The 24,913-nt window shown below is 40.1% G+C and overlaps 1 protein-coding gene across 2 annotated transcripts; it reads left to right on the forward strand.

Annotated features, from left to right (window-relative positions):
• Positions 1-357: 357 nt before the first annotated feature.
• fam193a (family with sequence similarity 193 member A) lies at positions 358-23,004 on the forward strand. 2 transcript variants are annotated; one of them, XM_042485117.2, is made up of 23 exons: positions 358-762; positions 2,303-2,377; positions 4,580-4,822; positions 8,851-9,026; positions 9,130-9,297; positions 9,687-9,933; positions 10,048-10,172; positions 10,859-11,006; positions 11,115-11,189; positions 11,299-11,373; positions 11,482-11,594; positions 12,399-12,641; positions 13,090-13,246; positions 13,426-13,572; positions 14,538-14,816; positions 15,129-15,351; positions 15,435-15,797; positions 16,785-17,067; positions 17,214-17,400; positions 18,566-18,805; positions 18,957-19,866; positions 20,819-20,900; positions 21,976-23,004. In XM_042485117.2, exons 1-23 carry the CDS (start codon positions 541-543, stop codon positions 22,067-22,069), a joined length of 4,875 nt encoding a protein of 1,624 aa, XP_042341051.1. In that variant the 5' UTR covers positions 358-540; the 3' UTR covers positions 22,070-23,004. The 2 variants fall into 2 exon arrangements, with proteins under 2 accessions (XP_042341051.1, XP_042341052.1); XM_042485118.2 differs by having other exon boundaries at positions 15,435-15,749.
• Positions 23,005-24,913: the final 1,909 nt, after the last annotated feature.

A 24,913-nucleotide genomic window follows, 5' to 3' on the forward strand; every position in this document is an offset into this window, starting at 1 on the left:
AATAAGTATACTGTTTTTACAAGAAAAGTAAAGTGAGTGGTACAATTTTGGCTGTTGGCCAGTTGTGAAAGGATGTAAAACAAAAAATATATATCAAATGAAATAAAGTCACACTCCAGCCATCACCTCCTCTCACAAATAAAGAACAGTCCCTAACTGCAGCTTTCTGACCTCTTTCTTTAGTTTGTTACATAGACTGTATATAAAGTACATGTTAATAAATACTGTATATACCCGTAAATATCTTTATATTTTGTCACAAGTCGATATAACACAACAAACTCAGTTTCCCATAAGCCCCGGGGTCAGGGACGCACAGTTGCGTTGCAACGCAAACTGAAGCCTGGTTGAGGCAGTCCAGCTAGAGGCCATATTGGAATATATGAAGTCGGCTTGCACTTTGATAGAACTGAGTGTCTGCCGTTTTGGGAGTCTCTAAATCGCTATCCCGGATTTATACCCGAGTGATTGCGCCTGGCATTCCACTTGAGACCCTGCCAAGTCTGGACGGCAAGTTGTCTCGCTTCTTTTGTGGAAAAAATGAGTCCAACCGATGCTAAACGAGGGGCTAAACGCAGGAAGAACAAGCGGGGCGGTGGCAGTAGTTGCAGTGCTGTCTGCAATACCAGCGGTGGCAAGGCCGGGGTTGCTTCGGCCCTTGGTTGTGCGGGAACAGCAACACCTGCCTCTGTCGTCAGCTTTTTAACACCTGGCAGCACAGGCAACGGGAATATAGGGTCCATCACACGGATAAACGGAGAGGTAAGGCTGTCACCTAATGTTAACCGGCGGATGTCAAAACGGGGCGACTGGCTAGCTAGCAGCGTTATCAACGACACAAATCTGATTTGGGCCCGACACTGATACGAGGAGGACAGCTAGCCAACTAACCTATGCGTAGCTAGAAATTAACTGTCTTAATTGCCGCTAATGCTGGTTGTTATGCGTTGTGGAAAACTGTAGCAGCTTGCAGGTCGTATAACGGTGTAACGCGTGCTAAACAGGTCTTGTTATGTTGTAATAAACGGCCGTAAACATTAGGCTACTTGTGTCCTGGCCGAGCGCTGTGACAATCATCGTTAGCTCAAGTTAAGACACCGCGGCTGAATCGGCAACAACTTAGACAACTAAGCATTATTTTGAGCTAATACAACCCAGGTAGGTGGAGATTACACTGGCTAAACTAAGATTACACCGTTAGCTAACAGAGTTGAACCACAGGCTGCTATTACACAGATAAACATTGATGTTAGCTAATGCTAACAGTGAGGAGTAACAACTTCAGCCCCGTCGGGCCTCGATGTGTTATTACAAGCTGACCTTCCACTTATATTGCTTATTAAGAGTGTAAGTTGTTTATACGTCCTCGATACTAAGCTAAATCAACTAACTTTAGTTATAAATGAAGCTTAGCTGTACACCATTAGCACAAAAGTTAGCACTAAAAACCCTATAACACGATAAGATGTCAGCTAGATTCTTTCTAACTGATCAATGCTTAAAGTTTTTGGAGTCACAAAAAATAACAAATGTAGCCATTATGTGTTTAGTTTTCTGCTGGGCCGTGGACTTTGAATTGTCTGTTTTCCTGTATATTTAACGTGTTGTTGGAACTAAAAAGATAAAGCCCCCCCTTTCGTAAAGGTGTGTATGTTTACAATAGATGCTCCAACAAGCAGCCTCCTGTCAAGTTAGTAACCTCCTTCCCTAAATGCTGTGACCCCTCAAATCAGAGAAATCTTGAGAATTTCTTAATCTATTCATCGTAAGAAAACAATACACTCCTTAACGCTGCATGAAATCACGTGTAAGTTGTGTGGTCACAGTTATTTGTTTACTTATATTGATATCATCACTAACATCACTGTCCATCTGTTATTAAGGTGATGTAATCTTTTAGGCTAAATAATCTGCTGTTATAATACATCAATCAGCCGTCTTATGCAAAATTGCCAAAAGAGCAGGCAAACAAAACCTAAACTAATCACTAATAGGTACAAATGGAAAAAAATGTCTATAAATCATTAATGGATGCTGCTTATTATGCTTGTCTTACTGCCTATCTTGTGCATGCCTGAAGACGTGAACTTCATTATGTAAGGATTTGAAATGTGATGTTACCATTGACTCACTCACCAGGTCAATCAGCCATAGGTCTTAAAAAAAATCATCAGCCTCGCCAACAGATGATTGACTTTTATAGACTGTTTTAATATTAGTTACAGGGTACACTAACTTTAATAAATCAAGTGTCTTAAGTGGCCTGTTCCATGTCAACATTGAGTTGTTTGTATCCCCTCAGGTCAAAGTAAACAACAGTGTAACACCACAGTTTACAGAAGGACCAGTGAATGCTGACTTCTCCGGGGTCCTTCAGGTAAATTTACATCCGGTGTTTCAGAAGTCCAAGTCGGAGACCACTTCCTATTTGCCAGACATAATTTACACCTTGATACCAGAACTTTAGCCACACTAAAAGGGGGGATCACACTACAAGATGGCTTAATTTGGTCTTTATTTTACTGTTTTTACTCACAAAATTTAAATCAGTCAGTGTCCAAAGAGACATCACAGTCACAAATATCACTCTTATGGGCTCTAAAGACTTTTGTGCACTTTGCAACAATGTGAGATCAAGACGCTCCGACATCTGTTTTCAGACTACACATCTGGAATGGAATTGGAGCCAATCATTGTATTGTGACTGCCCTTAGTTATTGATCACAACAGCAATTTCAGTTTCAGCAGCACTTTTCTAACAATAGTGTTATAGTGCTAATTACTCAAATGCAGCTTTCTAGTATTTAGCCATATGTAAGTAATTACATAAAAATCATTAAAACTGTTTCTTAAAAGATTTTGCCTAAACCAAACTTTATATTGTCATGTTGGGCAGCAGAATGAATAATTACAAACACAGAAAACCAGCCAAACTGAATATTACAGCATCAGGACAATCAATAATGAAATATATCCAAAATGAGTGTTAGTAGAATGTATCCCTTCATCCATATACCTGTAAGTTCTCTGTAGAAGCTGTCCAAAAGCCAAAATGTTCTTTAAAAATCAAACCAGTCTGCTTGACAGTTCTTACAAAAGTATTAACATGTGTATTAGTGTAAATGTTCATCAATCTTATCAGAGCCACATACACCATTGTAAGTAATCAATAGAGCTATAACAGTGTTTTTGTGTGTATCGTTCAGAACAAGACATTTTATTCAACACACACTGTGAATTAATGAATCCACCCCTTGTTTATTTTAAATGTGCCAGGCGAGTGTTGACCAACACTACCTTATGTTACCTGGTTGTTTTTATTATTTGTGTATTGATAACACATCAGATTATGCTATTCTGATAAGAAATTACTATGAAAATGGTTCAGGCAAATCTACATTGTTTAAAACATGTCTCAGATAATACTTTTACAAAATTGATTGTTGTAATTAACTGAAATGAGAAATACGAGGAACACTTTTGGGTACTGCTTTTTCCCAAAATGAATTTGATTGTGACATAATCATATTGTATTGACTCAAATTGTGAACTTTTTCAGTAGTTACACCCTGTCTGACATTTGCAGGATGCCTAAATATAAAGCCAAACAATTGGGGGGAAAATATTGCCGTACTACTCTGCTTTTTAGTACAGTCAGAGAATATTGCTGCCAGAGGAGTGTATAAAGCTGAGAAACCACTGCACCCACAGACTCACAATCTCCTGGGAACTACTGGCACACATTTAAAATGTCGCTCAAATAGATGCAAAGAAACCCTCTTTTTAAAATCCCTAAAAGCCAGTTTGCTGTCTGACAAACACCTTGAATGTGGGTATCATTAATTGAAACTTCTGGCTGCTAATTATGTGTTTGTGCCACTCTGTGGTTCACTCACTGACAAGGCTGCACATTAAGAAATGGTTTCGATGTTTTTAATGGAGCGCAGAGGGGCAGTTTAGACAGCAGAGTGCAGTGAGTTAGGGAGAAATAGAGTGTGACCTGCCTTAATATATAGCAGATATACTGTATAGCAGACTGGTCCATCTTGGAGCCATTTTTTTTAACTTGCACATTGTTTTTAGAGAAGGGCTTTAGATTCACAATCCATATTGACTGACATGGTCTGATGTTTGATGTTTCTTTAAACAGATAACTGAGACGTCCCACTATATTTTCGTATATTTACCAATATTTCGCTTTTCTGTTGTTGTTCTGTTGTTGGGGGGTATTTTTCAAAAAATAAAACAAAAACAAAAGCAATAGTTATGGCAGTAACGTTCATAAAAATAATATAAAAGTTAAAGCATACAAATTGATATAGAGTGCAGCATACATGGATAAATAAATGAATAAATATAACTAAATAAAATAGAAATAAAAAAAGACTAATGTGCCACAATGAGATCACTATCCTCCACATGTTACACCCTTCACCCCACCCCTTCCAAACAGAGCAACACCTAACTTATAAATTAAATTATTATTTCAAAGACCGTGTTTTATTCATATGCTAAAGTGGCTTCGTAACTTGTAGTTTATTTTTCTCTCAACTTCCTCCTTCAAACATACTCACCACAGACCCCATTCACGTTCGGCTTGAACCAGCGGGCTCCGTACACGGCTGGCGATCGCTGCCTCTTATGCCGATGTGAGCGCAAAGACAGTGCTGTGCCTTCAGAGGCAGGGATCCTGGGCCAGAACGGTACATCACAGCCCAACAAGACTCCCAGTGCCCTCCAGCTGCCTCTGTGGGTGTGCTCTGACTGTAGGCGCACAGTGGAGAAGGAGGACCGACACACTGCTCTGGAACAGTCGTTGGGGGTAAGTCGCCTGGGTATAAAGAATATTGAAGTTAAAAGGTGGTGGGTAAAATTTTATGGCTGTTGTGAAAGAAGAGCAGGTTCTCAGATTCTGTGAATGATCCCATAAGTTTCCAAACGTCATCCTTCTCAGCACCAGTGCCATATATCTGCAGTTTAACTCACACAGCTGCGGTCAGTCTGTCAGTGGAGGGTGTAACTCTTGTGTTCACATTAGTTTCTTTGCCAGAAAAGCTGGAACAGATGGAGCAACCAGAGGCTACAGCTGTTGCTGTAAAATGTAATAAAGGACCTACTATCATTTCATATGTTGACTTGGGTTTCACTTTGAATTATTGCTAGATGAAAGTATCTAGGTCAGAAATATGTAAATTCTGTGAAGTTCTTTAAACAAAAGGCAACAAAGTGGCTCTAATACCAATTATAGACAATTACACACATTTATTCTTTTCAGTAAGTGTATCCCAGACTTTAGGATGTTTTTTTTATACAGTGTAGATGTTGGGTTTACACATCAGAGTATGACTATAAATACGCTCAAAGAATTATGTTGTAAAAATGCCATGATGTCCCAGACTAATACCTCCTCACATAAAGAGCTTCTTTATGTTAGACGGCCTGGCTATGTGCTCAGTCTGGGTCTTTCTAAGGACAAGGCCAGCGAAGACGTGGAAACATCTTGTGATTCAACAAAGCATTTTTTTTACTTGAATACAAAGTCACATTTTTCCTTCTGGGTTGTGTTTTCACGGGTGTGATTATTTATTGTAGTTAATGAGGCTGTCTGCCTGTAAAAACTCTTTATTACACACTGAATTTTAAAAAAGAGGAGTCCCCTTCATTTTTTTTTTGCAAATGGTTTGTTTCAATGTCTAATTTTATTAAATGCTACACAATGAGCAGAGAAAATCTGTTATTTGTTGTTTACGATCTAAGCAGTAGTTTTATATTCCACCATTCTTTTTTTAAATAGAGCAGAAGGTGATTGTAGCTTTTATTTACTCAATTCTGCTGCCACATCAATGTGCTGTATTTTGGTTGCGTGACCAGAGCCTCAAGTAAATTCTTGCAATCACATCAATAAATCACATGTAGGCATCTCTACAGTTACTATGTTAATGCAGCGGTAAACTGTTCTCACATTGATGACATGTCTCTGAATGTTAGGGAATTCCCAAATCATTACTCAACTATTAGATCAGGAAACTAAAACAGAGAACTCAGATTAAAACACAGATTAAGGTGTTGCATATACAGTAGTGCTGCAGGGATGACATATATTTGTAGGTCCAACAGGGAAGTTAAAACCCCAGTTCCTTTAAAAAAAGGCCAGTGGGATTTTTTTTATTGGATTTTGGGTTACTGCAAAAAAAAAGTACACATTTTGTTCAGCAAGATAATTTTACAACTAAACACCACTTTTGATTTTTGAAATCTAAAATCATTCACCAAAAGTGAATTGCTAATGTTATAAGGTTAGGTTATAAACAAACCACACAACGGTCACATTACTTTAGATTTAATCACCACAATAAACCGGTAAAACTATGTTCAGAGTGATAACTTTCTGCGGTCTCATTTGGCCACTTGTTAGCAACCACCTGTTTTAAGACGTAAAAGCTTCCAAATTCCTGAGTGGGTTATTTACTGATGCATTTCATGTTGCAGAACAAAACGCGAAAATCTCTTAAACTTGTGTTAAGCACAGACCCTTATTTCAAGCATCTGACCAAAAACCCATTCATAAAACTCATTGACTTTGAGACGAGACAGGTGCTAAAATGCTTTTTTTTTTTTTTTTTTACTCTTTTCTGCAGCACTTAATTGTAGCAGAATTTCGAAAACATGTGTGTAGTGTGTTGGTTGTAAAAAAATTTTTACTACAGTGACACTAAGACACACTTCCTTACTGACCCCTTATTTAAAATTTGCATCGCCTGGAAAATTGTGCACTAGTTAACAAATCGTCCTGCTGCATACTAGCTTAACACTTGTCAGAAATATTATAACTCAAAAGTATTGAGTACTTCAAGTGTTTTTTTTTACTGTTACATTGTTGAGCTGGTTTAGAAGTTATTGATTATTCTTTATGTTAAGGCACATCAGGTATGCTTTCTTTGTTGTGGGCGTGGGTGCCTTGTTCCTGGCTGTTCGCCCTGGGTTTTGTTTCCTCATAAATGTATTGTTCCACTGCATCCTTGTAACAGCAGGTACTATGCTGATTCACAATATCATTGCCCTACAGGAAACAAACCACTGGAAAGCTTTTAATGTGAAGCAGCTGCACAAAGTTTGCCTTAAAATAAATTTGACACTGAATTAGATCTGAAGTGTCGGTTTGTGACTGACTGCCAAACTAAAAACACCAACATGTGATTCAAGTAAGAAGAACTTACCCCATACTTTTCCTGATGTACGAATACATGGTTGGCATTGTGTCCTCATTACGCAGTCTTAAACTGGCTTCAGACTTGCACCTTGGTTTGGTTCATCCCAGCTACTATACATGGACTTCCTCTGTTGTCGGCCTATAGTACCTCTTCTGTGCTGGCCTTGTAGCTGCCACAGTCAACAGAGAGAAAGTTATTGCTGATGTATATCAATATCTAGACCTCTGAGCCATAGTTCCAGCTTTATGAAGATCTTATTTTTTCTCAGAGAAATTAAGTAAAATACCCCAAACACAGAAAGTGGATCCACATTCATTTTTCATACATTGATTTATGTTGAAATGTCCAATGTGTGCTTGTCATGTGATGTGATGTTGCAGCATGTTTTAGACTTTAGACATCCAGAGCCCCATTTAAAATATCTAAAATGACAAATCCAAAGTGCCTATCGCAAGTGCATCAAGGGTGTGTCGAACTCTACTTTTGCATGTTAAACAGCACATAATCTGGGTGCAAAGTGCAAAGGTAAAAGGGTTTGTATTTAGTCCCCTAATAGATCACAGGTGTGATTTGGGTTAACTTGAATTCAACTTAGTAGAACATCATGTCCCATTTCCTTTAAAAGCCAGGTGCACCTGCAGCTGGTGCACTATCGTGTACATGGCGGATTTGGCAAATTGGAGAAGCAAGTGGTTTTCTGCTGAGAGTAATGCAGCAAGAGCAGTAATGTCACTGCAGCAAATACTGTTATAATGGTAGTTATGAACTCAACACAGAAAGAAGAACCAATCTTTTGAAGATTAATTTTGGGGCTTTTTTTTGGCCTTTATTGGATGGTTCAGCTATAGGTTGTAAGGGGAAAAGAGAGTGGGGATGACACGCAGCAAAGGGCAGAGGGTGGAATCAAACCCACGGCCGCTGTGGCACAGACATAGCCTTTGTGCATAGGATGTCCACTCTACCAGGTGAGCTAGTAGGCGCCTCAGAATTAAACTCTCAGCGTCTGAAATAACCGATGAAGTTACACTGCTCCTCGCACATAAATGCACAGAGCATTGAGCAGCAGGTCTGCTCTGCTCTCGAATATGTTCACATTTTAGAGACTGTAATGATGATTTACTGATGTATTATTTCACCCATCCACACGTCCCTCTGTGTGTGTAACAAGCAGAGTCTACATGCGTTGTGAACCCCCGTATGTAGGCACATCTTCCTATCTGAATAATTTGCCCTTTAAAAACCAGGAAAATACCACACTATTGACTTCAGACCAGGTTTTGTTTTTCAGTGGTGCAATAGCTTTCTGCTACCTTAAATAATCTGCCAACAATGCTCTTGACCACACCTCATTTTAAGACCTACACACCCAGAGGCATACAGATTGGGGCTCTTACAAAACACGGGCACTGGCCATGAAAATGTCAACTGCATCGGTCTAAAACTACCATTCGCAGTTGTGCTATGCTCTGTCGGTTGTAAGATAGGGCCCCAAAAAATGATGAACATAATCAACAACAATAACTGATTCAGCCAACAGCACAGTCAATGAAGCTATTTTAAAACTTTGCTCACTTACATTTTGAGAAAAGTACAAAAATTGTTCTGTATCTCAGTGTGCTGTTTTTGATAATTCCCACAGAACCAGGACTTCCTTTTGCACATGCCTGTGGGTAACGGAAACCTGGGCCAGGAGGCGGCCACAGGGGACAGACTGACCACTGCTGCGCCTACACTACCCATGCTCCCTGCCCCGGACCTCACCGCACCGATGCCTGCTGATACAGTGTGCAGCTGTGAAGCCTGCAACGAGAGACGGTCAGTTCAGAGTGATTACCATAGAAAGAAAATTTAATATCAGTGTTTTATTTCATCTTTAAAGTTGATGGGATCTTAAATGAATCCATGTCCTGATTAACAGGGAGATCTCTGCTGAGTCAGAGAGGGAGTCACAGCAGCTACAGAATCACTGGTCGGAGGTTCGTTACCTGGTGCGCTGCATCTACCGTCAGACTGGAACACCATTAGCAGATGACCACGACCAGCCCTTAGAGAGAGACAAGGAAGGCATGAAGGAGCTGGTTGATAGGTATAACTACTCTGATTTTTTTGTCCACTAGGGGTCTCTCTATTGAACTGTGGATGCAGGAAAAAAAAGCCTCTGTAAAAACAATCAGACCTGACCACCTTTAAAAAGACATGATGTTGAAACCCCTACCTTCTCTGCTGTAATCTGTCAGGTCAAAAGCCCCATAAAGTAGCATCTTTACGTCCTTAATGTGATGTATTTTCTATTGAAATGGGACCTTTTGCTGTGCCATGACTTACGAAGGGAGCATTTTTAGGTCTGGACCAAAGGGGGGATTAAGGAGAACAAAATATTTGGTTGGGGTTTTTTTGAGTTTTCATTTATGCTAGCCTATCCAGTCTCAGTGTATTACCATTTTTAAGATTAATGGCTCTTTTTTCCTCTTGTAGACTTTGTGAAAAGGACCCCTACCAGCTGTATCAACGGTTGGAGCAGCAGGCGCGTGAATACGTCTTGGAAATGAAGGTGCGGCTACTGAAGCACCTATCTACAGGACCCAAGACTACAGGACCAGCAGGGACTGTGTCTGCAGCCCTGGGTCCTCCTCAGGCCTATCAGTTCATCTCACTGCTGCTAGAGGAGTACAACGCCCTCTGTCAAGCTGCACGCACCATCAGCAGCTTCCTGCTCACCCTGGTTGGTTTACCTTTTGTGTGAGATACTGTAAGCTGTCATGCAAATGGCTTCAAAGGCACTTCCTAGCTTGTTTAATACTGTATTTGATTCCAAATCCTTTTTTCTTCTTTTTAGGAAAATGAGCACCTCCAGAAATTCCAGGTGACGTGGGAGCTGCACAACAAGCACCTTTTTGAGAATCTGGTGTTCTCTGAACCGATCTTGCACAGCAGTTTACCTGCACTGGTTGCGCAGCTGAAGTAAGATTTAGTTTAACTAGTTTTAAGAAAAATATGAGTTACTCAATAATCATTATGACTTTAAAGGGGACATATTATGCTTATTCTCACCTTCATGCTTGTAACTGGGTTTTTACTCGAACATGTTTATATGCTTTAATGTTCAAAAAAACACTTTGTTTTTCACACTGTCTGTACTGGAACACCTGTATTTACCATCTGTCTGAATCACTCTGTCTTAACTCCTGTCTCATTAAGCCTTTCTGCCGAAAAAGCTCAGTCTGTCATGATTGGTCAGCATTTCTGGGTCTTCTGCATCTGCGGTTTCCTTGTCTCTGCACCAGCATTGCACCCAGGGAATAAATGTAAAGGAGCATAGTGGCACTCTCTACCATGAAAACCAATGATAAAAGCTTCTAAAACAACATCTTGTGCCTGGAGCAGATGACCATAGAAAGAAATCAATCACAAGCAAATGTCAGTTTTCAGAGTTTTACAGACTTGTACCTTATTATTTGGAATTCGGCTACCTTTAATATGAGCCTCATGAAATCTTAACATTATATATATATATATGACAGGAAATAAGGAAAGCCATAATAAGTCCCCTTTAATCTGCTACTCTTGACCCAAATTAGACTTATGTCCCACATAGAAACCTTACAAGTATCTTTAATAATTTGTGTATCCTGTATATTATTTTTTAGGCATGGCACAGCCTCTCATGATTCATATAATGAAGATATGTACAGGACCTTGTTAGAAAGCTACCATCAGCTGCAGCAGGAGATGGCCTCGGTGGCTACTGAGTGGCAGGAGTGTGAGAAGAGGATTGATGACTATGTAGATGAGCAGGTACACACTTCAAGACATTTGATACAGAAAGTAACAATGCATTTATAAAAAGGTGATTCTTGATAATGACGCAGTGATAAAATCTATAAGTATGTGACTCTTTTGCAGCTGCTTTTTAAGGTGGAGGGTCAGAGCGTCACCAACCAAAGACCAGAGCCACACAAGTCCTTGATTAGCAAGAACGTAAGAGACTTCAAAACTCTAACTGAACACAGTCAAAGTTTTACATAATGTCCAGGTTAAATTTCTTGTATTATGGAAGTTTATGTTCTTGTTGTCTACCTATTTTCAGACTTTGAAGACTAAGCAGAGAATGCTGAAGGAGGACTGGGAGTTCTTTAAGCAGAGAAGATTTATAGAAGAACAGGTATACGACAAGAATATGAAGCCATCGTGGCAAATTTAAATGTGTGTTTTTGTGCTTCAAACTGTTTTTTTTTCGTTTTTGTTATTATAAATGTTGCTCTCTTTACAGTTACCAAACAGTAAGAAGTCCCCCACCGGGGAAAACAACTTCACAGACACTATGAGAATGCTCTCATCTCGTCTGAGTATTCCAGACTGCCCAAACTGCAATTATCGAAGAAGGTGAGTTTCCAGGATTCACTGGTGTGTCATTTTCTGGCCTGAGGTCATGTCACATAAATAAATATACAGGGTTTGTCCTGATCTTCTCATGTCATTTTTTTTTTTTTATTTATGGAAGATTTTATTCCCTTTCAGGGAATTGATCTCACTCTAAATATTATGCCCATGGCTCACCTAATCAGTAAACTTAAGTGTGAATACATTTTGAATTTGTCGTGTTGTATTACATGTATGGTTGCATCTGTAATTCCTATCACAATGATCTAAACATAAGGCAACTTTGAGCTGGACTAGGGTCGCAAAATTCTTGAAATATTTCTCCTGAAAAATATCCACAAATGTACCAACCCCAGACATAAAACAAAATATTATTATTATTATTATTTTTAAAAATATATTATTTACCACATTTTTATGTGTATTTCTTCCCAAGTAGATTCACAATAAAAAAAAAAAAAGTTGGGTTTTTATGAAGAAATTGTGAAAATGTGTGTTTTTTTCAAAAATTACATTGAGCCTAATATTCATTTGAAAATTTTCAGAAATTGTGGAAAGCTTGACTTTAGTAAGTTTGTTCGGATTATGTAATAACAATATGTGATTCACTATATTTTTTCTCCACGTATAATTGTATTATGACAAAAAACTATTTTCGAGATGTTTTGACAAAACATTTAGAAAAATATTTGACTCTACAGGATGAACACGCATTTAACTCCTTACTTTTTACCATGTTATTTTGAATACTTGATATCAATAGTGAGATATTGCTCTTAAAATATTGTCTGTATTGCTGACCTGCAGGTGTACCTGTGATGACTGTAGTCTCTCCCACATCCTGACATGTGGAATCATGGACTCTCCCATCGCTGAGGACCTCCACATTAAGCTGCCCCTGCAGGGGGAACCTCCCCGTGACTACCTGGCAGAGGTGCACCCTCCCAGCCTCTCCTCCGGCAGCTCAGCATCTGGTTCCAACTCCAGTTCTCCCATCACCATTCAGCAGCATCCGAGGCTCATTCTACCTGAAGGGGATACAAACACTTTGTAAGTCAGCCAGTCACTCTTCCCATCAAAAGGTTGTTAATGCTTTGTAAAAAAAAAAAAAAAAAACCTCATAAAGGCACAGTTTAGCATGGGGGTATATCAGTTTGCTGTTGCATCTCTTCCCCTCTCTCTTTCTCTTTCCTTTTTGTCATTATTGTAATTTATCTATTGCACGTCTGTCCGTCCTGGAAGAGGGATCCCTCCTCAGTTGCTCTCCCTGAGGTTTTCTACCATTTTTTGGGGGAGTTTTTCCTTAGATGATGTGAGGGTCTAAAGGCAGAGGGATGTCGTATGCTGTAAAGCCCTCTGAGGCAAACTGTGTTTTGTGATAATGGGCTTTATAAATAAAATTGACTTGACTTCATAATTGCATGTCATCCCATAAACAACCATGTCTCCACTCTGTATCATACCCCTAACATAGCTACTCATTTCACTCCTCTTTTAGTATTAGTGATGATGACGAAGTGCCTCCGTTGTCCAGTAAGTTTGGGGACATCTACCCTATGAGTGGTTACGAGGACAACAGCGTTGTGAGCGCTGCTGTGAACGGCCTCCATAATGACATCAACGGGGAAGGTGAAAACGTGGAACTTAAGGCAGGGGTGAGTTCTGTACTCTCAAAAAACTCCCAAGATTTGCTGTGAATTTCCCTGCTGAGTTTCTGGATGATGAAACTGATGTTCATTATGAGTGGGCTACCGGTAGTTCGGGGAATGTTTTGTGTGCGTTTCTCACCCATTCCCTAACTGAGTCTTCTTTGTTCAACACGATTCTGTCTCAGTCTCCTCATATGACCAGCAGCAGCAGTTCATCAGAAGGTGACGAGGAGGAAGTAGATGGTGAGGTTGGTGGGGAGCCCCGAGGGCAGCCGGAGGAGCTTTCTTCAGGAAAGACCAACAGCCCTCCACCTTCCTACAACCACCAACAGGTGTTGTAACACTTACAATAAGCTTTTTCATAATTGCTTGGAAATAAGATGAACCTATTATACATTACTGAAATGTGTTTTACAATAATTCTTGAAAAGGACATGCCCTAGTTCCCATGTCACACCCTTGACCGTAGTAAAGCTGTAGTCAACCAAACAAAAAAAGTTTGTCAACTGAAATTTTACCAGCTATTTAACCATCTTTTCAATCAGTTGTTTAGTGGGGAAAAATATAAAATAATCTGTACATTTTCTCTAGATTAAGTAAATTAGCCACAATGCACTGAGATCACTCTAACTGGTAGCGTTGTGTTTCCATGAAAGTGTTTTTTTTTCTAGGGCCAGCATATTTTTCAAATTCTTTACAATTAAAGGGCCACATAATTACACTGTGTCAGCAGTGTGAAGCATCTATTTTCTCAAATGTTCAACTTTGGGTAAAACACTGCACTCATCTCTGTCACTTTTTCACCCAGCCATCAAATCATAGTGGAGACGGGGCAGGACAAAGACCAACTGTCACATCCTACATGTACATGTGCTGAACAACAACAGTAGAGAATTTCATACCGCTGGCCACACATATTGGCCAGTCCACCTTCTCTCTTTACATGCATCTGCCTTCCCTTTATCCAGAGCAAGGCCCCCCAAAAAAGTTCTCCTTCTTAGTCCAGACATTTTAACTCCCGTAAATAATCCGTATTAGAGCAAACAGACGCAACCTGTGGTTTATCAGCTAGGGAAAAATGCTCTTTGAAAGTAACACCAGTGATTGTCTGACCGATGAGAAATTGATCTGACAGCAGCATATTCAGTTGTCAAACTGACTTTCCTATCAACTAATTGTTTAAGCTCTAAATATGAGTGAATAAAAATCCTTTATTACATTTAAGGGCAACACAGAGGAACACGGACTTCATACGAAGAGTAGCCAACATGTTTTGAATTTGTGTCACTACTTTCAGGTAGAACAGGTCCAGCATGCCTGCGAGTGCCATGTGTGCAACCAGGACCCCAGCTCCTCCACCCTGGGCCCTGCCACATGCCTGCCCCCTAGTCGGCTCCACGCTGCACCTCCTCCCACTGTGGGACACCAGTTCTTCACAGACAACAAGACACCCCCTGCCCACCCTGCCCTCCACCTCTACCCCCACATCCACGGCCACCTGCCCCTACACAACTTCTCCCGGCCCCTACTGCACCCTACACTCTACCCTCCCAGTCCTCCTCTCACACACAACAAGGTGAGGGTCATCCCTGTGTACTGTAAGGTGACAAATATTTTTTTCCCTGATTACTTTCTTTTTACAGTGTGTACAATCATAGCTATAAAAGACTATTTGAAGGAAAATTGATTCACGGGGGCGTGGGTTTGAGTTTCCAGGAACAACACTGAGTGTAGTTGTTTTATAGTTTCACTTTGTCTCACTGTAATTTTAACTGTCTACCACAAGGGGTCAGAATGAACTCAATCTAGGAGAAGTCAAAATCTTATTTGTCATAATGCCATACTAGGTACATGATTTGTTTTGTAACTTGTGTCTTTTTTCTTTAAGCCTCTGCCCCCAAACCCGACATCAAACCACTCAGCGGCCAAGCAGCCGGCCTTCAGCCCATCCTTACCGGAGCACGTTTACCAGAACTGCTTTGGCGGTGCAGGTGGAGCAGGTGACTGGAACAGCTCGCTGCAGTGCCTCTCGCTCAAGTTTGAGAACCTGTGGGATGCTGCTGTGATGAAGAGCTGGAATCCATCTGTGCTGCTGCCTGAGTCCCTGCCAGGTGAGCCAGCAGAAATAATAATTAAAAAAAAAAAATCTCAGCAAGTCAGAGATGGTTAAAATCATGACTTGATTTATCAACAGGTGACATGCTTGGACCACCCCTCGCTGACGTGCCCTTACCCCCAACATCATCTATCGGCCCCCAGGGGGAACACCCCTCGTTGCCCACCCCTGTACCCCCCTCCTGCTCTACTTCCTCGTCACTGTCATCATCTTCATCATCTTCGTCGTCATCATCATGGTCCTCTTCTGAAGCCAAAGAGCAGAAGAAGAGTGGCGCCAAGAAGAAGTGTCTCTACAATTTCCAGGATGCCTTCATGGAGACCAACCGAGTAGTGATGGCCACCTCCGCCTCCACATCCTCTGTGTCCTGCACTGCCACCACTGTCCAGTCAAGTAATAACCCACCCATCCACCTAGCATCTAAAAGACCCAACTCTTTAGGTAATATAGGCGGTAGGAGCAATGGTTAGGTTTACACAGATGATTAAATTATGGGCTGTTTAGACAGTCATAACAGTTATTACAGGGGTGTGACTTCTATTGTAAAATCCAGCAAGGAAAAATGTTTGCCTTGTAACGTTCCAATCAAAATACAGACATAACAGAAAACATCAAGCAAGAAGCTAGAAGAAGTGTAGTTAGTTGTAGTCCTGCTTTTAAAGTTGAACTACAAGTTAATTTATTCTTCTTTTTCATGCAAAGAACAAACTAACACTGCAGCTATTGTAGATAATCTTCTATTGTAACACAAGTATAGGGGCTGCTGTCATTGCAGGAAAAAGATAGAACTTAAATTTCTTCCATTTGGAAATTGCAGTTTTGACCAAAAGAAAATAGAGCTGCACAATATACTAAACAAGACATTCATTTTGCACTTTTGATATGAGTCTCAATGTAGTGGGAATGGTCATTTTGGCTTTTCATTTTTTACCAAAAAAAAAAAGAAGATTGATTTGATTTGATTTTTGCTGGGGTCTGGAACAAAAGGCAAGTTCCCATATCTGATGTAAATGTCTATGATGAACATGATTTGTAGGCCGGGGCCTCGCTGTAGCAACACAATGCTTCATTTACGATGGTATGTTGTGACAGGCTTTTACCTTTATCAAAAAACTGCAGCTCCTGTGATTTGGATATTGCATTTGGTCATATTTTGATTTTGACTAATTGTGCAGCCTTAAGTACAAAGAACGTACAAAGAATGCATACAGGTTTTCTAAAATTCTACCTTAATTTCAGTTTAACTTTAAGTGGATTTTTTTTTTCTTTAAAATATGAGTGCTAGTTAAATTTATGATATTTTTTGCTAACTTGTTCCTTTTTTTTTTTTATAAAGCTTTGTGACCAAGTGCATGTTTTAAAGAGTTTGTTTTGGGACAGCAAAGGACTAAACAAAGCTCTCAACCAATTTTTCTTTTTCCTCTCTAGATGATGTATTTCACAATCTAGGTAAAGAGGACCATAGGCAACCCGCTCCAGCTCCCCCTAGAACCTGCCCTACAGGACTGACCTCCCTTCCTCCACTTTCCGGTCCCACTCTGCCCCCAGCACCCACCACGCACCTTCCCACAATGGGGTCCCAGCCCTTTCCAAAGATGGCGGCTCCAGCCCCTGACTTCATGGAGGCCCACCAGGGTTTGTGCCTCCCGCCTGCCGAGCCTCCAGCCTCCTCAGCAGATGGTCCTGTCAGTGCACCACCCAGCGTCTGCAGGTAACACCACCACCGTATCCTACGAGTTCATGAAGATGGACACCCGTTAATCAAATGTAATACCAGTGACTGATTGTTTTATAAAGGTGATTTGTGTTATTTGTGATAAAATAAAAGGGACCAGTTCTAAGAATCATTCTTTTCAGTGATCCTGATTGTGAAGGCCATCGCTGTGAGGGGAACGGGGCATACGAGCACCCACCGTACGATGGGGAGGAGAGTCAGGACGAGGACAGCTGCTCCGAGCATAGCTCTTCCACCTCCACCTCCACAAACCAGAAAGAAGGAAAGTACTGTGACTGCTGCTACTGCGAGTTCTTTGGTCACGGCGGGGTAAGAAACACATTCATTACTCACTGAAAGTAGTGTGTTTGCCTCAAATTAACATGATTTTTTTAGCAGATGCATATGCACGTATTTGAATTTCCACAAGGAGTCTTAAATTTTAGTCCCGCATTTCGTTTGTTTAAATTCAAATTTAGGGGTAACAGATTGATTTTTAATTAACCATTTGATTCCCTGTGTTAGGGCCGTGTAATGTGGCTTAAAAATGATATTGCGATATTTTTAAGTTATACCATGATGTATAATGTATATCATGATATGTTTAAATCTCCTCCAAAGTAATGTAGACTACTAAAATACATAATTATCAAAGAAACTAGTTACAATAAAGTTAAGCAAATTAAAAGTTAACTAAAAAACTGTTATGCTTAAGTTGACCAAAATACTGTTACACTGAAGTCAAACAAAAGTACCATTATAATGAAATAAATCAAAGTGGAACTACTGGTACTTTTATTTTGAAGACCCAGTTTGTTTCGGGCCGGAAATGTTGTTGTTTTTGCTGTGAACTTGAACCTTCTGGTCAACAATTGGGTCTTAGCAGTTAGCAGAAAGTTAAATTGTTACTGCAGTGCCTTTAAATATGAGGATTTATTCACTTTGGGCTAGAAACAAACTAACATTTTCCAACTATTATTTGTATATTACTTGTTCATATATTCATATATATCATTTGTAAGTCATACTGGTGTGCCATGGTCGCAAAATGCGGCCAGATGGTCATGATCGGAGCTCTGAAAATACAAAAACACGCTCCTTGCCTGCTCACAGATCATTGCTTGAGTGGTCTGGGTTGGGGTAGGACTGTGTGTGACGTATCGTGTTTGTTACTCTTTCTTTATGTGTGTGTCTGTAAGAGGGAGAGAGCAATAGAAGAGAGCGAGAGAGCTGAAAAGTGCAAGTGTAGCGCTGGTGAAATAAAAAAATGACATTTTTACTCAGTGTTCACAATAGTCTGTTAATATATCCCACATGGATTAAGCCACAATACATCAAGTATATTCAATATTTTACCTGCTCCTACTCTGTAGACTTACATAATGTGAAACAAAACAATGAAATATGGTATCTACAGTATAGTTAACCAGATTTTTTTAGCTTAATGGAAGAATTTATCATAGTGTCCTTAATGATCATTCTTCATAATTCACAGCCCCCAGCTGCTCCTACCAGTCGAAACTATGCAGAGATGCGGGAGAAGCTGCGCTTGCGTCTGACAAAACGTAAGGAGGAGCAGCCCAAACGTGAGGAGCAGCAACCAGTGATAGAACGAGATGGAGGAGTGGAGGACCACAGGCGGGTGGAGGACCTGTTGCAGTTCATCAATAGCGCTGACAATAAACCTGCCTCCAGTTCAAAGGCAGCCAAACGGGCCAGGCATAAACAAAAGAAGGTAACTGTCCCTTCAGAAGTCTTTAAATATACCTCAGTGGCCTCTAAACCACTTAAAAATACATCAACTCTGCTACTATTTAAAATGCATGGGACTTTCTGTTGAAAACTAGGATATTTTTGGTGTAAATGTATGCCTCTGTGTGCTTCAGATGGAGGAGAAGGCTCGTCTGGAGGCGGAGGCCCGTGAAAGAGAGGAGCAGCAGATGTTGGAAGAGCAGCAGCGGCGACAGCGGCAGGAAGAGGAAGAAGCAGCGCTTCAAAAGGAACTTCTCCGGCTGCAAGAGCTGCAGCAACATCGCGCTGCCAAGAAGAAAAAGAAAGAGAAAGCAAAGGAAAACACCGCTCCCCCACAAAACAACCCACAGCCCCTCAAACAGACAGCTCAGAACGTCCTAGATAACCTACAGAACGGAAAGTCACAGTCACTGCTACAAACCCTCATCCGCCTCCCTGACCAGAAGGAACCCAGATTTGATCCCGCACCTCGGCCGGACACACAGCACAGCCCAAAACACACCAGTGAGAGGGCGTTTTCTACCGAGACCAACGTCCCCAACTGTGCAGCCATCCTCCACAATGGCACTCCTCCACCTCAGCTCGAGGTCAACAGTAAAGTTAAGGCCAAGCAGTCTGCTAAAGTGGCCACTTGTGAGGCTGCTGTAAAGAAAGCTCCAGAGCTCCCCAAGAGCTCAGATGTCGTGGCAAAGCTAGCTAATGGCACCACCCCCACCACTACAACAGACACCAAAGCAACACGAACCAGGCCTGCCGAGGCTCTGGCTCCTCTCCCAAACACTGAACCCAGGAGGGAGGACAGGTGTAATATCAGAAGCGCCAGTGGGAAAAGGCAGCAGCAGCAGATTCAACAACCCCTGACCCAAATAAAGGAAGACAGGAGAAGCCCACCTGTGTCAAACCCTTCCCCGTCCCCCCCTCCGGCGTCCCAGACTGAGCAGACGCAGCAGAATGGCAAACCTCCCAGTGCAGAATCCCCACAGCCTAAAGGCAAGACCAAGAAGAACAAGAAGAAGAAGGGGGACAAGATGAACACCTCCATAGGTTTGTACTATCATGATTCACGGATTGGTTTTTAAGTTTCAGGTGTATGTTGATGTCCAGCAGTTTCGTCTCACTCCTGACCAGCTTCACTACTGAAATAACAGACATCATGCAAGAAGTGAGGGAAATACAAACTCTGACCAGAGACATCGAGATCGGTTTCCTCACTTGTCTCTTGGGTATTCTGTGGTATATATGGCATCCCAGCGTTGTTGGTGAAAGTGTGCACTGTGCAGATTGCTGCTGCTGCCATTTACGTCTGAGCAGGTAGTATGGGGAATTACTTGAAGCAGTTTTACTTTATGTTGCAAATATCAGTGACACTGACACTCTGGTGCTGTAATCTGCCCTGTGGCTGTGTAAAAACCTTTTCCACTGGCATGATGCCAGTATTGAAATTTGGCCCCAAATACTCAGCCTCAATCTGGCCTTTATACATGCTGAGCTAGAATTGAATCTGCCTATCAAATCTGAATGTCTTTAAAACCCTTTCTAAATCTTTTGGCAGTAACTTTAAAAAAATTAAACAAACTATGTTTACAACTCTGTACATCTGAATTCAAATGGGTTCATTGGAGGAATAAAACCAAGCCATACATGAGACAGTGCATAGCAGTTATTTTCTCTTTTTGGGGAATAGGCTGTTGGGACTTCTGGGGCGCTGCTCGGCAGCTGACCCAATGCTTCACATCAACACTTTGACTGTTTATTGTTTTGTCTACGTGTTACGCTTTGTTTGAGTGACTGAGCGTCTAAACCTGTTGGCAATGCACATAACATCACGTCTGTTACTCAAAGCTAGTGTGAAGAATTTTACCACACAGTGGGAGTATCAAAGAAGCATCTAAGACTGACGTGCATGTCTCAGATTATCTCAGTACAAAATATACACACAAAATTAATACGTTTAAGATAAGCACATCTGACATGCCTTTATGTTGTTTTGTTTTAGATGATGTATTCTTGCCCAAAGACATCGACCTGGATAGCACTGAAATGGATGAAACAGAGAGGGAGGTGGAATATTTCAAAAGGTATGTGTATTAAAAGTAGCTAACTTTGTCAAATACTGGTGAGATATTTTTGAGAGCTTTTCTCTTGATGTTAATCTTAAAGGTACCCTGTGGAGTTTTTGACCACCGTTAGCGCTAATCAGTAATGTGGTCATAAATGGGTGAATGCAGAAACAAGTTTCCACAGTTAGGCAATGTTCCTCTGAATGACTGCTGGATAGCAATGAGATAGACGTGCATCAGTTTGCCAGTGAAGGCAAGGAAGAGGACGTCTGCTAGATAGCAAACACGGATGAAATCAGTGTAGGTTTTAAAATGCTGTCTTTCCTTCCCTGTAAAAGACGATCTTCAGCAAATGCATTCAACATATTAGGCCTCCAATAAAAACAGTGTGTGTTCTGACAAGAAATCTTACATGAAAAACTCCACAGGTTACCTTTTAACATTTGAAACTGACATTTGAAAACAGGTAGAGCCTGTCCAAAAGTAAATACATTATGGTGTGAGATTTGTACAGAATTAGTAGTTACTATAGATGGGATAAAAAAATATTTTTAAGTGTGACATACTCCTTTGGGGGCTTCTGCTTTCAACATCTACAGATATATAAAAAAAAATATACATATTTTCAACACTGAGTTTAGCTGCTAGAAAAGCAGTTACAAAGAAGTGGCTTAAGCTAGACACCCCATCTACAGAGAACTGAAATCTATGTAATGCAAAAGAATTATCTTCTCAATGAGGCTTAAAATAGTAAAATACATTTTGAGGAAATTTGGAAGAAGGGGAAAAGTATATTTCACCATGTATTATTATTATTATAACAAAAATAACAATTATACTACTAATAATAACAATAATAAAAACATTATTATTATTAGTCATCTCAAATAACAAAAAACACCACTAGTTCTGTTCGTGTTCTACAATTAGGTTGTAAAAAGCTAAAAAGATTGATTGTTCTGTAAAAGGATTTAACAAAAGATGACTGTGGACCGATTTAAGGAAAAAAAACTTTAAAAAGAATATAATAATATTAAGGTAGAATGGTTCTTAAAGAAGTTAATGACCTTCTGTTGTCTTTTTTTCCCTGCAGGTTTTGTTTGGATTCTGCAAGGCAGACTCGCCAACGGCTTTCCATCAACTGGTCAAACTTTAGTTTGAAGAAAGCTACGTTTGCTGCACATTGAGGGTGTTAGTGAGTGACTGTCAGGACACAATCAGTACCTTAACAGCTATACCAACCCACGCGCCCCCCACCCCCAACCCGCCCATCCCTTACCTCCACCCAGCTGTTGTCCTCCCAGAACTTCTCTCCCGCTGTGCCCAAATCACACCCACGCTGCCTTGCTTTGTTCTTGTCGCTGTGTGGTTCCAACACAGACCCATCTGGACTGATCCACCTGCAGAACTAAAACAAAAATGAAATGAAAAGACACAAAAAGAATCACAAAAAGCTACTTTACATCTGATTAATTTTCCTTGCGTGCTTGTGTGCTTTTAGTCTGAGTTGGGCATTTCTCTTGACTGAAAAAGCCATGGTCTGAAATTATTTTCCTATATTGGCTTACCTGTAGTCAGAAGATGCTTACTATGTCTGGATGGTTTCCTTCCAAGAAAAAAAAGAGACAATGAAAACTTAAAAAAAGAGAAATGTAATGAATTAAAAGCTGTATTTGAGATATTGTGGCTTACTATCCCATCGTTTCCCGTTCCTAGCACGGCATCTCATCCACATGATTGAAGGGAATGGGCTTGGTCAGCTGGTCTCCACTCCCTGCTCCCCTCCCCACCACCACCACCTCCTCCACCCTATTTCACAGAAAGGAGGAAATCGTAATACTTGACAATGTTCTTTTTTGGTTTTTAAGTTCTGTTTAACAAACTGTTGAGTAAAAGTGTACCAGTTACAGTTTTTGTTTTCTTTATTTTTGACCTGTAGCCAGCTTGTATCAGAATACTTTCAGAATGAAATTGAAAAAGAACAATACTCACACTATCAATCTGTTATAGAGTGTATATTGTATTAACACTGAAGCCAAACTGGCTACTTTTAACATATTGTTAAGTAATATTAAATCTTGTCTTTCTTTTTTGAAAGATGGAATACAGTAGTATGGCAGGATTATGCGTCTTGTGTCAAATCTTATTTCCTACATGCAGTAGAGTTTTCTAATAAGGGACATGGACACATAAAACTACACATACATATGTAAAAAAAAAAATAGTTTGAAATTTTGGGGAGATAAGCCCATTCGCTTACTGGTGGAGACTTGGATAAGAAGATCAATACCACGCTCTTATCTGTCCTAGAAATTGAGGCCTAAAGCTCGCAGCCAATTAGCTTAGCATGACTAGGCTCAGCTAACCAGCAGATCACTATTTAATATGTAACATTTGGTTTGTTAAATCTGTTTAGAAAAAAAACATGAAAAAAAACAAAAACTTGCTGTTTTACTAAGTTTCTTGAAGTCTCCGCCAGTTGCCTGGTAACCGTTTAAGGCTCAAACACACCAAACCGACATTAAAGACTTAGTAGCAGCGAAGGCTGACTGTTGCGTCCGCTCATGTCACTTGTGTCTCATCCCAAACATTGCACCTCACCAGACTGCAGAGACGAGCTAACGGCCATCTAAGCGTGTATGTTCTACACTTGCATGAGAGGAAAAAACTCTCAAACCAGCAGGTGGTAGAAGTCTTTATCATTAAACTGGGTGGTAAGATAGATTCAAGATGCTAGTTATCCACTTGGCAGATAAAAACACAACCAGATGTTAAAATACTAAAGAATACTTATCATGCACGTTCCCTTGTAAAAAGCCTATGGGATTTTTCCATTGGATATTTAATCATTGCAGAAATAAGCTCTGTGGTAAACAAACGTTAATGATACTTTCATGTTTTGTTCAGCAAGATAATCTTCACATATGAACACCACTTTCAGTTTTTCTGAAGCCTAAATGCAGCCATCAGAAGTAAAAAGCTAACATTAGACTAAAACCATACAGTCTATAGCTAAAACAATACAATACAATAGCCGAGGCTGTTTTGAAATCAAGTACATTCCCTCAGGGTGAAGTGAGCATGTAATGAGGTCATGCTTTAGTTTATCTAGATGTAGATGAGTTAATACATACCTTTCACTGAATAGTACTGACAGGACAAAGTGTCCGGCAGTAAAAGCTTTTGCTGGTGTTCTTCCATCAGTTTGCTTAAACAGAAGCAAAATAACTTTAAAAGCTTGATATGACTGCTGAGCCTCCCTTTGTTTTATATAGTGCTAAAATATGCTGAATACAATGTGTATCTCTGTGTGGGTATATCTTGTGAAAACTAGGAACTAATCTTGAGTTTCAATTTTAGTTCTTTTTACTTGTTAATTTCACATCTATTTGTACAAAGACATCAAGATAGATTGCCCAAAATGCCTAATAATGTCAGGATGCAGAATTATACTTTTTTTTTTTTTTTTTTACAGAAAACTACATTTTTTGTGATTTAAAAAAAAAAACACAACCAGATGTTAAAATACCAAAGAATACTTATCATGCACGTTCCCTTGTAAAAAGCCTATGGGATTTTTCCATTGGATATTTAATCATTGCAAAAATAAGCTCTGTGGTAAACAAACGTTAATGATACTTTCATGTTTTGTTCAGCAAGATAATCTTCACATATGAACACCACTTTCAGTTTTTCTGAAGCCTAAGTGCAGCCATCAGAAGTAAAAAGCTAACATAAGGCTAAAACCATACAGTCTATAGCTAATAACAACAATACAATACAATAGCCGCAGTCTTTTTTAAGACATAAAAGCTTCAAAATGTGCACTGGGATATTTACTGAAATTCATTGAACAAAATGTGAAAGTCTCTTCAGCTTTTGTTCACCACAAACCTTATTTCAGAAATCTAACTAAAAACGTATTTTTTAAAAAAAAACACATTGACTTTGAGACGAGGGAACCGGAGATGCTAAAATGTTGATTCATTTCAGTGTTTTAGGACTCACTACTGGGGTTCTCTATAATGAAA

This window comes from Plectropomus leopardus, chromosome 3, assembly GCF_026936395.1.
Source record: "Plectropomus leopardus strain MGB_pleo_1.0 chromosome 3, ASM2693639v1, whole genome shotgun sequence".
Taxonomy (NCBI): Eukaryota; Metazoa; Chordata; class Actinopteri; order Perciformes; family Serranidae; genus Plectropomus; species Plectropomus leopardus.